The 18,442-nt window shown below is 42.5% G+C and overlaps 1 protein-coding gene and 1 pseudogene across 2 annotated transcripts in view; one reads left to right on the top strand and one right to left on the bottom strand.

Annotated features, from left to right (window-relative positions):
• The window catches only part of ACAD8 (acyl-CoA dehydrogenase family member 8), a 36,892-nt gene that overhangs the window by 6,188 nt on the left and 12,262 nt on the right, over window positions 1-18,442 (bottom strand). The window contains exons 1-10 of one of the 2 annotated variants that reach the window (XM_019718833.2): window positions 18,178-18,392; window positions 12,017-12,117; window positions 11,426-11,595; window positions 10,720-10,829; window positions 10,256-10,332; window positions 9,714-9,851; window positions 5,649-5,784; window positions 5,453-5,550; window positions 4,972-5,124; window positions 4,100-4,202 (exon numbers count right to left, since the gene is read on the bottom strand). In XM_019718833.2, coding sequence (XP_019574392.2) covers window positions 4,100-4,202; window positions 4,972-5,124; window positions 5,453-5,550; window positions 5,649-5,784; window positions 9,714-9,851; window positions 10,256-10,332; window positions 10,720-10,829; window positions 11,426-11,595; window positions 12,017-12,117; window positions 18,178-18,283 — 1,192 coding nt within the window. In that variant the 5' untranslated portion in view covers window positions 18,284-18,392. Of the gene's footprint in view, window positions 1-4,099; window positions 4,203-4,971; window positions 5,125-5,452; window positions 5,551-5,648; window positions 5,785-9,713; window positions 9,852-10,255; window positions 10,333-10,719; window positions 10,830-11,425; window positions 11,596-12,016; window positions 12,118-18,177; window positions 18,393-18,442 lie in introns of those variants that run through there. The other variant, XM_074321294.1, reaches the window with a different exon arrangement.
• On the top strand, window positions 115-1,384 carry LOC109438773 (heterogeneous nuclear ribonucleoprotein A1; annotated as a pseudogene).

Here is an 18,442-nt window from a genome sequence, read left to right on the forward strand (position 1 = left end):
GCAAGAATGAAGGATTTAGTGCGCAGTCTGGGCGCTCAGTAAAGCTCTGACCAGGGTGCTCCAGGCCTAGCTCATGGATGCAAATTACAACTGGTACTTTCACCCTTGCAAGGGATGGGATTATCACAGACTTCTCTTCAAAGTACAGAAAAATTTCAGAAAGTGAGGAATAAACTTACTTAAAAAAAAGAAAAAACAAAAAATTCTCCTGATGGTAAAAATGCTTATTTTAGGTAAAAGAAACAAACAAAAAACCAAAAAGCAATATAAAATGGTATATAGTATAATTCTATTTTTAAAAAACATACTTACAAAAGCATAAAGACCAAAGGGAGGTATTTTCGGACTTAAGGAGACCAACCTTGCTGTCCATGGACGCCGCCAAGTAAGCATCGCTAAATCTCCCCTCACACAGCTGTCCTGTCTGAGGCAGAGTCTCCCAAAGAGCCTGAACAGCTGCGGAAGCTCTTCATCGGGGGTTTGAGCTTTGAAACAACCGATGAGAGTCTGAGGAGCCATCTTGAGCAACGGGAAACGCTCACAGACTGTGTGGTGATGAGAGACCCAAACACCAAGCGCTCCACAGGCCTTGGGTTTGTCACCTATGCCACTGTGGCGGGAGTGGATGCAGCCATGAACGCAAGGCCACACAAGGTGGATGGAAGAGTTGTGGGACCAAAGAGGGCTGTCTCAAGAGAAGATTCTTAAAGACCTGGTGCTCACTTAACTGTGAAAAAGATTTTTGCTGATGGTATTAAAGAAGACACTGCAGAACATCACCTAAGAGATGATTTTGAACACTGTGGGAAAATTGAAGTGACTGAAATCGTGACTGACCAAGGCAGTGGCGAGAAGAGAGGCTTTGCTTTTGCAACCTTTGGTGACCACGCCTCTGTAGACAAGATTGTCATTCAGAAGAAATACCACACTACGAATGGCCACAATTGTGAAGTAAGGAAAGCCCTGTCTAAGCAGAAGATGGCTGGTGCTTCATCCAGCCAAAGAGGTCGACGTGGTTCTGGAAACTTCAGTGGTGGTCAGGAGGTGGTTTTGGTGGGATGACAACTTTGGTCGCGGAGGAAACTTCAGTGCTCGAGGTGGCTTTGGTGGCAGTTGTAATGGTGGAGGATACGGTGGCAGTGGGGAGGGCTGCAACAGATTTGCTAATGATGGAAGCAATTTTGGAGGTGGTGGAAACTACAACAATTTTGGCAATTACAACAATCAATTTTCAAATTTTGATCCCATGAAATGAGGAAACTTTGGAGGTAGAAGTTTTGGCCCTATGGTGGTGGAGGCCAATACTTTGCCAAACCACAAAACCAAGCTGGCTATGGCGGTTCCAGCAGCAGCCAGTAGCTATGGCAGTGGCAGCAGGTTTTAATTACTGCCAGGAAACAAAGCTTAGCAGGACGGGAGAGCCAGAGACGTGACAGGGAAGCTATAGGTTACAACAGATTTGTGAACTGAGCCAAGCACAGTGGTGGCAGGGCCTCGCTGCTACAAAGAAGACATGTTTTAGACAGTACTCATGTGTATGGGCAAAAACTCAAGGACTGTATTTATGACTAATTGTATAACAGATTATTTTAGTTTTTGTTCTGTGGAAAGTAGAAAGCATTCCAACAAAGGGTTTTAATGTAGTTTTTTTTTTGCACCCATGCTGCTTTTGATTGCTAAATATAATAATCTGATCATGACATGGAATAAATGTGTCTTTAAAAAAAATGGAGTCCAAAGTATTAATTCTTGATGTGGAATCATGAGGAATTTTTTTTTTTTTACTTTTCCTATATTTTATAATTTTCAACAATAAACCAATTTATTTAGTAGCCAGAAAACTCAATTTTAAAAGAAAAAACAAAAATATTTTCCCTGAAAAGAGGGGGTCAATTGCCTGCTTCATTTTGACAATGGCCTTTAATGCAAAGAGAAATATGAACTCCCATAAGGGATGAGTAATCACACATCTCAAGTAAAATCAAATCTAAAATTTCAGATTTATTTAATAACAAAGACCATGATGAAACAAAGTGATAAAAACCAGCGCCCCAATTTTTCCACAAGTAGATGATGGTGTAGCCTGACATACAAGGTGTGATAAAAAACTAAGGTGAATGTTTAAATAAGAAAAAAATTATTACGGTAAAAAACGCATTGCCATTAACCCCCCTCAGAATACTCCCCCTCGCTTTGCACACACTTATCCCATCACTCTTGCCACTTTCTGAAGCAGTTCTGGAAGCTCTCTTTCATGAGTGTCTTTGGTTGTGCTGTTGTGGCTGCCTCAATGTCCTGAATCATTTTGACTTTAGGGAAGAGCCAGAAGTTGCACGGTGCCAGATCCGGTAAATGAGATGAATGAGGACACACTGTAACGTTTTTATTGACAGAACTCGCTGTACCAGAAGCGATGTGTGACACAAAGCGTTGTCATGATGGAGGATGATTTACGACACACTTTAAAACACATCTTTTCTCAACCGTAGCTCACACCTGATTGACTGCACCGAACAAGTTGAAACTTGTCACACACTGTTACTAATGTTCGATGGGCCACTTTCTGTACTAAAGATCCCTGCCTTTCCATTGGATGGCACTTGGCAGAAGCATTCACTGTATTTCGTGGTCACAACGGAAAGGCTTCGTGTCACAAATTGCATCTGATATGGCAATTTCTGTCAAATAAAAACATTACGGTGTGTCCTCATCTACTTTATTCACTGGATCTGGCACCCTGTGACTTCTGGCTCTTCCCCAAAGTCAAAATGATTCAGGACATGGAGGCAGCCATGACAGCACAACTAAAGATACTCACAAAAGGACTTCCAGAACTGGTTCAGAAAGTGGCAAGAATGATGGGATAAGTGTGTTCGAAGCAAGGGGGAGTATTTTGAGGGGGATTAACAGCAATGTGTCTTTTACTATAGTTTTTTTTTATTTAAACATTCACCATAGTTTCTGATCACACCTCATAAACGTATCTAGCTCTTCTTATTTGTTCTAACAGGGTTAAAAGACAGAGAGGTACAATGAAGGTGAAGTTTCTTACACTCATAATACTGGGTGAAAAAGCAATTGCAAGAGGAGCAGGAGTAAGACTATAGGGAATTAATTTGAGCACTAGCACTTGAGCTTACAAACGTATGTTAGGCATGAGGTTTGCAGCAGAAAGCAGAGACTAAGCTTTAGAAGCCTCTGGTTTGAACACAACACCAGAGCAGTGAGTCTCAGAGTGTGGTTCTCAAACAGCAGTAGCCTCACTTGAAAACTTGTTAGAGATGCAAATTCTCAGGCCCACCCAAGACCCACTGAGTCAGAAACTCTGGGGATGGGGCCCAGCAATGTTTTCACAAGCCTTCCAGGTGGTCTGATGTGTGCTCAGTTTTGAGAAGGATGCTTTGAAAGCAGCAGGGAGGCCCGTGCTCACAGGCTTCTCCAACTATGCCCCATTAAAGCTGCCCCACATTATTTTACTGAAAATCACTTAGCTGAACCTTTGCCCCATCTGCTTTTCTTATAGCATAACAACCCCATCTACTTATGCTAGCTGGAACATCAGACAAAATACCCATATACTGATTTATTTTACTGAAAAACCCATTAGCAATCCAATATCGACAGAGGTATCTTTTAGACCATCTGGCTGTGATAATCAATTTGCAGAGGCAGCTGGTGATCAAATTGGCTCACATTTGACCTATAAATTACTGTATACAGAAGTTTTGGGATTCCCGAGGACCAAGTACTTCAAAACAGTAAAGAATAATCACTGCTGTAGTTTTCAAAATTTTTCTCATATATTATCTCAGTTTGAGCCTTCTCTAAAATTTACAAAGAAAAAGAGCAGAAGTGGAGTGAATCGATGACTTCTTACTCCCAGGACCAAGCAGAGCCTCCTGACGCCCAGGCTAGTGCTCTGCATATGGCACCAACAGTCCCTTCCAGAACAGGGTCAGGAGGGCAAAGGACAGAGGAGGAGGATGCCAAAGACAGACAGGGCCTGGTGGAACCCTGAAAACACATCAGCATGGGGACAGACAGGCTGGGGAAAGTGGGGCTCCTGGAACTGTTCTGAAAGAAAGAGAATGATATTCACCTTCTAGGATTTGATGGACCCTGGAGTCGCGCACATACTGCTGCACAGCATAGTCCTTCAGGTAGCCATAGCCTCCGTGCATCTGCAGGGCCTGGTTGCAGATCTGCAAGGACACAGGGATCAGGAACCTCTGATTTCAGGAAGACTGGAACAAGTAGCTTTGCTCTTCTTACCCTAGCTCCCAATCTGGCAGCCTGCTATAACCCACTATGAGAAAGAAGAACCTACAGATGACCAGCCAAGCCAAAGAGGGGCCTCGTGTTCTCTGTGGTCAGAGTCAAGGAGAGAAGTTCGCCTACTTAACTTGTCAGTTCCCATCAGAAAGGCGAAACACACTGCTGCCTTTCTGACTCATTGTCTGCAGGGAAAAGCTACCAGCAATCACCTTGGCTGGGATTCTATGAAGCTAAGGTGCCATCTAGTGGCAACACAGCCTCAATGTGGAAATACAGAGGGTGCCAAAAATATGTATACACAGTTTAAGAAAGGAAAAAAACTATTAAACTTGTAATAGTCAATATATACCGAAAACAAAAGATTAATACAAGTCATGTGTATATATTTTTTGGCACCCCCAGTAGTTTTGCCACTGACATTCAAAGAGGCATTGGGTTGCTCTGAACCTTCTTCCAAAGGTAGGTCCCACCTAGAACACAACCAAAGTTCAGGGACAGAATGAAATGTGTAATGGCACGGAATAGGTAAAAGGCCAGCTACGAGAGAGCACATGGAGGCTCTCAGGAGTTAACTTGTATCCTTACGCCCCAAGGCCATCCCTCCAGCATCTCGGCAGTTGACTTAAGGCTCTCAACACCCCTGGCCCTAACAGCTGCTCCCTATTCACCCAGGAGAAACAGGGCATGGTCACTTACAGCAAAACATTCATCGGTGGCAAAGAGCTTGGCCATGGAGCACAGGGCCACTGCATCTTCCCGCTCCTCCTGCAGAGCCATGGCCGCACTGCGGATCAGCAGTCGTGAGGCCACCAGCCTTGTCGCCATATCGGCCAGTTTGAATTGCAGGTACTGAAGCAAAAGGGGAGAAGCCAGACAAGATAGGTAGGCTTAGAGCAGCACATGATCTGGGGCTTCTCTGAGGTCCCTTTTCTCAGTGATGCTAAACTTCACAGCCTCCTGCCTCTTCTACAAGAAAAATGTACCGCCTTATAAGTTCCAAGTCTACTTCACTTGCCGTGCACTTCACTATTACCTCTGGAAAAAGGTTACTGATGGAAACAGAGCATGAGTTCTGGCTAAGATGGGGGCAGAACTCCCCACTCTCCCGAAGAACGTGGGCCACAGAGCAGGTCTTATGCAGAGTGGGAAGCAAATGCAGAGACACCTGGACAGTTACCTGCTTACTGGCCAGAGGCTCTCCAAACTGCTTCCGGACATTGAGGTGGTCTCGCGTGAGGATGACTGAAGCATGAGCAGCCCCCAGAGAACAGGAAGCTAGAAAGGAAGAGTGTCAACACTTCAGCTGAGCCGGAAGGATGGTGCTGCTTGCCCCAGCCCACTGCCCTCCCTGCCCTATCATTTCATGTTCTCACCAACATTGATCCTCCCTCCGTTCAGTCCTTTCATGGCGATGAGGAAGCCCTGCCCCTCCTTTCCAATTCTGTTGGCCACAGGGACAGCACAGTCTTCAAAGATCACGGCTCGGGTTGGCTGTGAGTTCCACCCCACCTGGTAAAAATCAGGGACTGTATGCCTGCTCAACCATTCACCACTCAGGGCAGTGTTCTCGTTTGACAAAAGTCTGTGAAGTATAGGTTCCATTATCCTGAGATTTAGACCCTTGAGAACTTAAAATGAGGGGGAAAATAAAAGTTCAGAGTTAAATATCTGTCAACTCTGACAGAGTTTTTTTTTTCAGCTAAACATTTTTTTCAGAGTAAGAGCATCTACTTTCTAATGTCTACTCTAGCAGATTAACCTACTCATAAACATTTCTCACACTTTCTTGTAGGATTGGGGCAGGACTGACCTCATTTTTGGTGCTTCTATGAGTACATTGTTTTATTAAAAAACATAGAAAATGTAAGAATTATCTGGATTATTTGTCCTTACATAAGGACAATATAAAAACTATTACAAACAATAGCCACATTTCTCCTTTCAAAAGCTTAGTGTTCTTCTAAGATGTTATGAATAACATTCACCATGTTGTAATACCTAGACAAGAATGAATCTGCAGAGAGATCCAGTGCTGGCATCAGGTCATAAGAGGCAATTATGTGCATCTTTTCCTAACTTAGCTTTCAGTGATATCACACTGGCTACCTGAAATCAGCCATGATGGGAGCATTTATACTACAGAAATTGGCAAACACTACTGGTAAACTATGAGGGGGTTTTTGGTTTTTGTTTTTCCTACTAGAGACCTGATTTACTGGGACATCCTGAAATACATCAGTCACAAGCCCAGAGACAATTTTGAATACCTAAGATGCAGTCCATGTCATCCGACCAACTAGCTGTATTTTCAATCTTTGGCCAAATCACTTGGTTTTTTTGTGGCCTTGGTTTTCCTTTACATAAGGGAGTTGTACTAGAAAACCAGCAGAGCCACTTTCTTCAAATAAAATCTTCCAGATTTTCATATATAAATAGATTAAGGCTCTCAATACTTGACACTTTCATCTCCTCTTCCAGGTACTTTCCAAGGCTTCAAAGAACTCTGAGAGTTGGTGATGCAGATTTTAAAACGGCAAGACTATATAAAATCTCCCAGTTCCTTTAGAGCTCTGAAAACACTACTGCCTTCACATCATTATCACTTCCTTATATAAAAACACTCAATAGCTCCCTTTTGTTGGGAAGATCAACTTTATTCCTCAGCCTTTTATTTAAGGCCTTCTAAATGTGGCCCAATCTTTCCTTACCAGCCTTCTCTTCTATAGGTCACCTATAAGTATTCTCCACCCCAGTCAAGCTGGTCTATACACTGTGCTACTGGATTTTCACACCTATACTTTTGTTTATTCTGCTCCCTCCACCACGAATATTCCCCATCCCCAAACTCCATCAGTCTAGCTTAAATGAAGCCTCCTGAGGCCTTCCCAGTCGCATGAGCCAGCAGTGACCTTGTTCTCTTTCAGGCTCTCATAGTCTCACCATAAGTCTGAAACCTTTCAATACTGGCCTGTATTTTCACTGGCCTATAAATTCACAGGTGTCTACCTGTGAATTTATCTACCCAATTAGAAGATAAACACCCAAAAGCAAGAATGGAACAGAAAGCTCTGACCTTAATAGTATTTAACTACAAAAGAACCAAATACAAATAGCTGCCACCTCAGACCTTCTGCCTTTTAACCCCTTACTGTGAAAACACCTTCTTCCCTATGCAGAGAGAACTACTCCATCCCTAATCCAAGCAGAGCCCCTGGGAAGCTGAAGCCGGTGAGGACAGATGGCCACTCTTCCTTTGGAACCCCCGACACCCCTGGACCACTACCACTAGAGCCCATTCCTGTTGTCAGTCTTGTCTTGGGTCCCACATATTATCTTCATATTCTCTTCTAAGAGGCCTCACTTCCACCCCTCCCAGGAGAAAACTCATTCTTCTCTACAAAACCTTTGATTAAATTGTCACATAATTTTACAGGATCCAGTTATACTGATTGAAGTTTTAATGTGATGATTGTTTCAACGATAATACTGAAGACAAAGCAAGTCCTCATTACTTTCCCATAAAGTCAATGCACAGCTGGTGGTAAAGCTCTCAGCTGTATAATGCATTGTGCCAAGTCAAAGCACATGCTTGCAGGAAACAGGCCTTGGAGAAGAGACAGAGAAAAGCCAGTTGCTCAGGTTATCAGAACAGCCAAATCAACCATGAGGATCAGTGGGTGACTCCTCACCTGGACCTGTAAGGCTCTACCTACCGCTCCACCTTCATCCCACACCTTTCTCTTCTTTGCTCGCTACCCTTGGGTCATACTGAACTATTTTTGGTTGCTCAAATAGGCTAATCTTATTCCTATCTCAGGCCCCTAGATTCTGCTGTTGTCTCTGCCCAGAATTTTTCTCACAGTTGGCTCCTTCTAACACTTCAGATCTCATTTCAAATGTCCTGGCCTCATTGTGTGGTCCCTATCTAAAGAAGCTCTCCTCAATCAGTGCCATATCATCCTGTTTTATTTCCTTCCTACGTAGCACTGAGCACTAATGGAAGGTACCGTTTTTCTTCATGTCTCTTGTCTGTCCCTGCTTACTAAAATGTCAATTCCATGATGGTAGAGCATGTCTGTCTCCTGTCCACTGCTCTGTCATTGTTACTTAGAAGAGTGCTAGGCACAGAGGGGGCACTCACCAGCTGCAGAATGAATGAAGAGACGTCCTTCCAAATTTCTCTTATGTTAAAAAATGTATAAAGCAAAACTAATAATTAAAAAAGAAAATATATATGCTTAAAAGCGAGAAGAGAGAAATAGAAAATGAAGGGAAGAAAAGCTACACTTCTGTTAATGGAACTTATTTGCAATTTTTCTCCAAGCACCAAACTTGTTAGCTTTGGTATTCTGTTAACAGATATTTAGGTGGATACTACCTCTGTGTGTTGAAGCAATCATCACATTAAAACCTGAATCAGTATAACTGGATCCTGTAAAGAGTACATAAGTCAGTCTGTGTCTTAGAATCCAAAACAGACATTCCTCAGATCAAGAAATCCTATAGCTAAATATCTTATATATCATACATAGGATAAACGTCTGACATACATAAGATAGCATTAAGTCTTATAATCCTAAGCAAGGCTGGTAGTGATTTTTGTATTGCTCCCAGAGTTAGCATGGGCTTTGCACACAGTAGATATCCAGTAAATACCTGCTATGCTACAAGAGGTATTAAAACTAATCATAACTCCTTGGCAGTTACAAATGATCAGGAAGGGTCATGCAAAGAAATCTGGAAACCCTAGGAGTTATGACAGCAGTATATTTAGGGGTTATTTCATTACCTGACGTCTCCCCCAAAGTCCTAACTGTAAAAGTGCACATTGGAGGTAGGTGACTGTTCTGTTCATCTAGCCTAATAAATCTTAACAGGTCTCACCCTCATCACCAGCTAGTCACACAATCACAGTTCTGCTGTTCATGGCCTGGCTATGAGATGTCTTAGTCCCAGAAATGTCTTCTCAAAGCACCCATGGACACACTCTCCCTCTTACATCACTGAGATATCCACAATTATCAATGAGTTTTCCTTTATTTTTATTTAAAGAAAAAACATTGGCCACATGCCTATCATTCCTAAGACATCTAGTCAACACCAGATCGTCTGTAAGTATTTCTTCCTGCGATAACTAAAATAAGACGCTGGATAAGAAACACAGGACAAAGGTGGAGGCAAGAGAGATGACAGAGAAATCACTCACATTGAAACAACAGGCAGCTTGTAGGAATGACTGGCACTTTTGCTAGTGGTCTAGGGTTTCGTTAACGATGCTCTATTCTATTTTATATGTACTTGTCAAAATTCTACTAGAAGAAATTGCCACCAAACAAGTTAGATAGTATGCGAACCTATTTCCTGAAACAGAGCAGAACGTGGTCTAGCAGGTGGGAGAGTCTCATAACTTGAATTACTTCCCGACAACAGCCACTTACCTTCTTTTCCTTTTTGCCAAAGCTCAGGCCAGGGGTCCCCTTCTCAACAACTATGCATGAGATGCCTTTGGGGCCTGGTCCTCCTGTTCGGCACATGACTACATAGATGTCTGATTCACCTCCACCGCTGATGAAGGCCTGTGAGGGTGGAGAGGTGGTGAACAGGGATCAGGGACTGCACCAGTTTCCCGAGCCTAGCATCTGGGAAAATACTTGAGGTCCTCCCGACAAAAGGACACTAAGAGATAGAATGGCACAGAGAAACTAAGAAGGGGTAAAAAGAGTCTGCACTGACTGAGGAATCAGTGATCTAGCTGATGAGACTACAAAAGGGATAGACAAAAATGAAAAAAATATCTGGAATCAGATCAAAAGAGACAGAAACAGTGAAGGTAAATAAAGGGAAATTGGTCAGAGGTTCTCTGCCCAACACGTAAAAACCCTATGGGAATATTAACTCGCAGATAGCAAGGATCCAGGCGATGTTAGCAGGAAGATGGAAACAGTCTCCAAGCTGTTCTGGGAGGAGAGCTCTCTGGTACCTTGGAGCCATTGAGGATGTAATGATCTCCTTGTCGTTTAGCTGAGGTCAAAAGGGAGGCAGCATCGCTCCCGCTTCCTAAAGCAGGGATCAGAGAGGAAACAGAGGGTGGGGGAGAACGTCAGTGAAGTTAGGGGAGCCCCAGCACAGTCCCTTATGACATACAGCTCAGAGTTTGACACTTTAAAATCCAGACAGCTGAAGTAACTCTGCACTTGGTAAAAACTGCACATCGCAATCAGACCATCTTCCATCTCTCACCACAGTAACTTGCAGTTAGCTTCCTGCAAAGAGCCTGGAGAGACTCTGCCCTAGAGATCTCTTAGTCTTGTGACGTCTAATCATAAGAATCTGTTACTCTACAACTAAACCTCAGGGCAAACAATGGTTACACGTATCAATGGGCGAAGGAGTGCTCAGTGACTTCACGTGGGTACCATCTCACCTGCAGTGTGGCAAACCCACCTGGCTCAGTGAGGCAGTAGGAAGCAAACTTCTGCATGGTACAGAGTGGTGGGCAAAATTTGTGCCTCTGTTCCTCATTTCCAAAGGTATCGATCATCCAGGCACACATGCTGACAGGGACAGCAAGAACAAAAGACATTCACAGAGATTAAGATGGGAAAGAAAAGGACATTTGAAGGGGGAGGGGATGGGGAAGAGAACAAAGGCAGAAAAGCAGAGAGAAGCAGAAGAGAAAATGGGAAGGGAAAAGTCACCACTGAGAAGATTCAACTGTAAAGAAAAAGCCTGGATTAAAACATATTCCTGGAACACGTACCCCCTAGAGATAACCAGGGCCAGGGTATTTCTCACTTGGATGTTCATGCTACTTCTAGTGACGTTAAGTGAGCTCCCTAAAAATCAAAGAGTTTTTCGTACTTTCCCAGTTCCTGGAGGTTTCACCTTTGGGTTGAGGAAAAGGGCCCTGACCACTACTGGGGAAGTCTGGTACCACTCAATCTAGATTTTGGAAGAAGGCAGGCAGACAGACAAGATTCTCTGAGCAACATACAAGATTCAAGTGCAACAGGCAGCAGCATTGAACTTTTAACTGTGTAGTTCTTCAAAGGCACTCAATCTGAAAGATAAATCTTCTCCCTATTTATCTGAAACTTCCCAGTCAACCCATGTAAGGACTTCACTGTGCTTTCCAAGCTTGGGCACTCACTTGTGGATGCTTATATAGGCTGTAGTGCTGGTGCAGCCTGTAGCCAAGGCTTCAAAGATGACAGAGGTATCAAGCCGTGACAGTCCAGACCCACCTACATCTGTTCGTACGTAGACCCCACCAAAGCCGAGCTGGGCTGCCTTCCGCATCACCTCCACTGGAAACACTTCCTATGTACAAAAGAGAACAGGGTCGCCAGTGAGTGGTTCTTAGATGGAATTTCTAGAGGGCACAATGAGGGATTAAGATGTTTGCATTTGGGAGTAGGGATTCTCTTAACTTAATATGCCCATCTGTCATCTATACAGTGGTATCGCTTAAAATGCATTCTATAAGGACTGATTTTCTGGCATTGAAGTTTCTTTTTATTACTAATATACCTGCTTTGGTTTTAGGAGTGATCCAAATCTTTATACAATTAAAAAAAAAATACAGGTATCTTCAAGACGATAAGGATGCCTTTCAGGAAAGGAATCATACCATTACCAGTATTCTCATTTGTAAGTGGAGAATAAGCACTGCCCAGTTAGGATTATGAGGAGATGAGATGAAGCATTTGTTGGAACATCTAGCCACAAGCAAAACTCCTACCTTCTGGTCCCACTCTGCCATATTTGGAGCCATCTCCTGGGCAGCAAAGTCAAAGGCCACTTTTTGAAATTCTTTCTGTTCTTCATTTAGTCCCATGGAAGCTATGGACAAGATTGCATACATTCAGTTTCAGAACAGGGATCTGGGAAGAGTACCACAAACAAGAATCTCCATGAAGCTGGGACAGTGGCTCTACTACAGCATTTCCCATACACAGTACTATCTTTAGCACCCAGAGAATGACATCACCCACCATCAATCAGTTTCTTTGATACATCATCACCTTTCGCCTTCTTCCTTTACTCCCAAGGGGATTGGCTGACTTTATTTACCTCCTAGTTATTCTTTCAATACTCTTCATCTCTTCCTCCTCATTAACCCACATTTAAAAAAATAATAAACACACACAAACCCTCAAATTAAATATTTTTCTTTTTTCCTTTAGGCTGTCCTACCTTTTCTGTATTTCTATCCTGGGAAAAGTCTATCTACGTATATCTGTCTATAGCTGTCTACCTGTACCAACATTCATTTTTAAAAGATCAACTGGGAAAGAAAGGTATACATACGATGTGTGATCATGTTTAAATATATACATATATATATTTAAACTGTATATATATATACTACATATATATAAACTGTATATATATATACTGTATATGTATATATATATATAAACTGTATATATATATTACTGTAATATATATAAATTACAGTAAAAGACATATTGCCATTAATCCCCCTCAGAACACTCCCCCTCACTTTGAACACACTTATCCCATCATTCTTGCTACTTTCTGAAGCATTTCTGGAAGTCCTCTTTCATGAGTGTCTTTAGTTGTGCTGTTGTGGCTGCCTTGATGTCCTGAATCATTTTGACTTTGGGGAAGAGCAAAAGTTGCATGGTGCCAGATTCGGTGAATAAGGTGGATGAGGATACACTGCAATGTTTTTATTTGACAGAAGTTGCTATACCAGAAGCGATGTGTGGCACAGAGCATTGTCATGATGGAAGATGATTTACAGCACACTTTAAAACACAACTTCTCTCAACTGTAGTCAGACCCGACTGACTGCACCGAACAAGTTGAAACCTATCACACACTGTTAATAAGGTTCAATGCTGTTTCCTGTATTGAAGATCCCTGCCTTTCCCTTGGATGGCACTCGGGAACAATATTCACTGTATTTTGTGATTATAATGGAAAGGCTCCATGTCACACATTGCTTCTAGTAGGGCAATTTCTGTCAAATAAAAACATTATGGTGTGTCCTCATCCATCTTATTCACCGGATCTGGCACTGTGTGACTTCTAGCTCTTCCCCAAAGTCAAAATGACAGGCAGCCACAACAGTGCAACTAAAGACACTCACTAAAGAGGACTTCCAGAGCTGCTTCAGAAAGTGGTTAAGAACGATGGGATAAGCGTGTTCAAAGCAGGGGGAGTATTTTTAGGGGCATTAATAGCAATGTGTCTTTTATTGCAATAAATTTTTTAAAATGTAAACATTCACTGTATTTTTTTTATCATACCTCATACTTTGGTTTACTTCCAAATTAAGGAAAAAGGCCTGTAATAAGGCCATGCATTTGGCAAGTCTCAGACATTCATTGAGAACAATGAATGAAAATCTTCCAGTGTTAAAAACATGGTTAAGGCCTCACTAAATCTGTTTTCACCCCATGGACTCAGAATTCTTAGAAAATTTTCTATCCTGACTATCAGTGCTGTGACTTTGGGTAATTCCTTCACTTCTAGGTTGAAGACACTTAAAAGCTAAGGAAAATGAATTAACTGAGTGATACCAACAGGTAGTATAGCTTCATTGGGAGAAGTTTCCCTCGAGCCTTAAACATCTTGTAAAAGACTACACTATAAGAGGTGATATTCTTTAGGAGGACGATATCTATGTCTACCTACATAAAACAGAGTGACTACTCCATTCACAATACTGCTTTACAAATTTTCTTTAATCCGTTCCCCCAATGACATGAACACTTTATTTTTTTACATATTTTTCAAAAATTGCATACAGTTAAGATAGGACTGAATTGGAAAGCAGAGCTGCAACACAGCTAGTTAGTTAAGTAAGGCCTAAAATATGTTTTCTGTTTTGCAAGATGATACAGACTTCTACGTAGCTAGAGGGAGCAAAAAGTAAAGACTTAGGCAATGCTCCTGTGAAAAACAACCTCGTGAGGACAGTGTAGGGAATTTAAAAGACAGGACCACAAATCCTGGGAGCTGGCACAACACTGTATGATCAGCAACCAGCACAGTTGACTTATATTGTTCACAATTATTTCTCTTGTTGTTTCTTAGTACTGCCGTTTGTAAAGGACCACCTGCCTCAGGTGTGCTAAGGAAAATTAAAGGAGTGTATGCCTATACTTGGAGGCACAGTGAAGCTCTGAGGTACAGTGGTGGCTGTAAAAATGTAAGGGGAAAAGAGAAAATGTAGGGCTCTGTATTATCTAAGGTTTCATCCAACAGTGCTAAAAATTTAGTCATTCTGGGGTGATGCTAAAGAGCACTAAAGGAAGACCATGGAGCCACACTCGACAATAATTTATTTCAATACCTAATACTGACACACAGCCCTTCCAGCAGAGAATAAGTTCAGGTGACAGAGCCTGTTTCTCTGGAGCAGACCTGGGCATCTCCTGTGAGAGGCAGGAGAAAGCAGTCTGTTTGTATCAGGACTCATTACAATGGGAAACTCAGAAATGAATGGTGGTGAGGATTAAAGATTTGGCTACTTTGAGAAGCCCACAATAGAAACCTACATTGGGTGCTACTCTCAGGAATATCGTTAGGGATAAACAATTCAGGGTTCCCTGACTAGGAGTCAGGTCATTTATTTGCACTATCTTGCAGAAATGCTCCTGTAGATCATAGTTCAAAGACCACTTACAAAAGAATGTCTACTGCAGAGCAGTACTGCGGTTACAAAGATGAATATGGTCTTTGTATTCACACATAGGATGGCATAAATGGTAATAATGCAAACATCTTACTGTGTAAAGAGAAGTTACACAATTTCAGTCCCAGCAAGAGTTCAATAAATGTTTAAAATTATTAATTGACAGAGCAGAACAGTTTAAGGAAAAGGTAGACTTGAATTGCATTCTAAGTAAATAACAGGTAATAGATGTATGCAAATCATATGTATAACTAAATACAATATAATTACATTTTTTAAAGATAAGTAACAAATAATTAATTTTAGCTAAGGGAATGCTAACAAAAGGAGAATACTACTTGGAGAAAAACAAAAGTGGAAAAGCCAAGTTGAAAAGCAAATTATACATGAGAAAGCATAATTACTAAGTAAAAATACCTAAGCTCCCAGAAAAATACCCTCTAAAAACAAAACAAAACAAAAACCAGGCCACATGAAGTTTGGAGTTACTAGCAGAGTTCAAGAAGCCAACACACACACATATTCTCTCTCTCTCTCTCTCTCTCTCTGTCTCTCTCTCTCTCTCTCTCTCTCCAAATAATATAAGATTTTTTAAATGCATCCAAGTAGAAACCTAACTAGAGAATCAATAGTTCTAGTATTTGAGAATCTTTGTGTTCAAGGAATGCTTGGGAAGTTGCAGCAAAGTATAAAAGAGCACTGGGCAAGGAATTAGTCATTTGAGCTCTGGTTCTGAAATTATTAACTGTACAACTTTCAGTAAGTCAAGTACATTTGTAAACCTTATTCCATTGTAAAATGAAGGGGCTCCACTAGACAGTGAGTAAATTTCCTCATCTGTAAAATGATAGTAACACCTGTAAAATGTGGAAATTATATATAATAAATATGTAATATATTAAAATATAATAAAATCACAATTCTCTTAAAAATTATTTTCACATTAAAATATGCAATGAAACAATGAGAAATATTTGTTGATCACTTCCATTAATTTGATATTTTAATGTGTAGGATGATATACTGAAAGGACAATTTCCTTTCATTTTACTATTTAAAAGGTATTTCTTTTAAAAACATGAAAAAGCACCTCATCAGCTGAAGTTATACCACTTAGCTGCTGGAAATAGGAAATACTCACATTTAACGTATTTGTTACCAGAACAACGCCTTATCTACTTTGGTATCAACAAGGGTGACCCTGTTTACCAAATTCTAAGTGCGAGAACAGGGCAGCACCTCGTGAAGGTGACACTGAGGAAACAAAACAAAACAGTATGCTAAACCTTAGTGTACTTTATAGATCTACGTGTCAATCTAAGGGATTCATAGACTATTCTGCTGTAAAGAAAAGTGTCATTTATTTAAAATTAAAAAAATAATACTTCAGAAGAAAAAAGTGGTTAGGTGCTTGACAGAGTCTCAAAGTGACTGGGTATCCCTTAATCAGCATAGGTCGCTACTCCATTACTCACATCTAAAGTACCGTGTTTCCCCGAAAATAAGACCTAGCCGGACAATCAGCTCTAATGCCTCTTTTGGAGCAAAAATTAACATAAGACCCGGTATTATATTATATTACACTACACTACATTACATTACATTATATTATATGACCGGGTCTTATAGTAAAATAAGACCGGGTCTTATACTAATTTTTGCTCCAAAAGATGCATTAGAGCTGATTGTCCGGCTAGGTCTTATTTTCGGGGAAACACAGTATCTGCCTGGTCCCTGAAGACATTCAGGTCTGTAAACTCTGGTAGTTTCCCATTTGCAATGATATATATTTTTTTCCTTTAGAAATTTAAACAGTAAAAGTGTTTTATAGCTATAGGTGTCAAGTTATAAAATCTAAACAAGTGAGCAAATCTTGTACTTGCTCTTGTACTTCCTGGAGCTTTTGTTCATCTATCACCACCAACACCAGGCTTTTCACATTCTTACTATCTTTGTTGTTGATTTTTTTTTTTAAAGCCACGAATTTCTGTAGTCTCTAATCATCCACTCCTCATCTGAAAGCCGGGATAACAACAGAACGTATCTCATAGTAGTGAGGATAAATGTAAAACCCTTAGTTATTGTATCTGTAAGTAAACTTATGAAACATGGTATTTAGAGGTTGGTATTATTGAAGCAGGGCCAAGCCAGGCCTCCTGTACTCAGAAAGCCTCCGGGATGCCCTGCCCCCATCCGGGCTGGCTTCAGTTTTTCCTTAGCCCACAGTTAAACAGTAAATCACACCCACTGTGGCTGCGCTTAGACTGCCTCCTGGAGGCCCTGCCCTGTTCCTGTTCCAGATCCTTGTATTAGAAGATCGCCTTGTAGATGCTTGCTAATTACAAACTCTACCCTTAGCTTTTTTCCCAGGTTACTGCCCCACCGTTCCCGGCTCACTGGAGCCACAAGAGATACGATGACAGAGGGGACAGAGCGGGACATCATGAAAGGAGAACAGACCTCCAGATCGGCCTGCAGCCTCTGGGAGAGCGCCCTGATTTTCCCTTAAATACCCTCAGCAGGTCTGAGAACGTTAAGGCCGTTTTTGGAGGTGTTAGCCCGGCTGCCTTCTCAGACCACCGGTGATCTGATAATAAAGTTATTCTGTGACCCAACTCCTGAGTCCCATCCGCTGAGCGGAGCAGGCAGCACCAGCCCCGCACTGGTTTGGCCTCCGGTTACAATATAAACTAAGTTAAGGAAGATTTTAACAATAAACGAACAGCATCAACAACAAGGATTAAGCTGTATTAGCTGAAGTATTTTCATATCTCAATTTAACTTTAGAGGGCCCCATGCGGTAGGAAGCCTGCCTTTCAGACAAGAAACTCCAAGTTCCTCCAGACCGGTGCGGAGGGTAGCAGTGAGCTCGGGGCTCAAGGACCAATGAAAGGTCTGGGGCACACGTTTCAGGAGCTTGGCTTCGCATCCACATCGAGGTTAGGCGTGGGCGAGTAGCAGACAAGGCCCAGGGGCACAACAGACAGACTGAGATCAGAGATTGTGAGGGCGGCCAGCGAGGCCACCCAGATGGGACAGGATAGGGTGAGCGCCCAGGGGTAACGACCGTGCTGACCGCCTGAGGATGACGGGCCGGCGTGGGTAACCTGGCCAGGGGTGACCGCCCAGGGGAGCCGGGCCGGGGATGACCGCGGTGCAGACTCCTGGGGGTGACAGCGCGCTCCGTGGCCCCTCCCGGGTCCGGAACACCTGCGCCCGGGGGAGAGCCTTACGATCGATGCAGGAGACCAAGTTCCGGTGGCCGCTGTCGGAAGCCCGGAGACCACGGCGCGTGCAGCAGAGCTGCGCTCCGAGACGCTGGCAGCCTCTCCGCAACATAGCGGCCGCTCCTGCCACAGCCAGCGCCTGGAAGTACTTGACCTCGGCCGTCCTTCCTCTGTCCGGGCCTCGAGACCGGAGACCCCATCCCGCAACCCGCCCCACACAGCATTCTGGGAGCTGTAGTGCAGAGCCCCACGATCCGGATTCAAGCGGGTT

The sequence above is a fragment of the Rhinolophus sinicus genome, linkage group LG16 (assembly GCF_036562045.2).
Source record: "Rhinolophus sinicus isolate RSC01 linkage group LG16, ASM3656204v1, whole genome shotgun sequence".
NCBI lineage: Eukaryota > Metazoa > Chordata > Mammalia > Chiroptera > Rhinolophidae > Rhinolophus > Rhinolophus sinicus.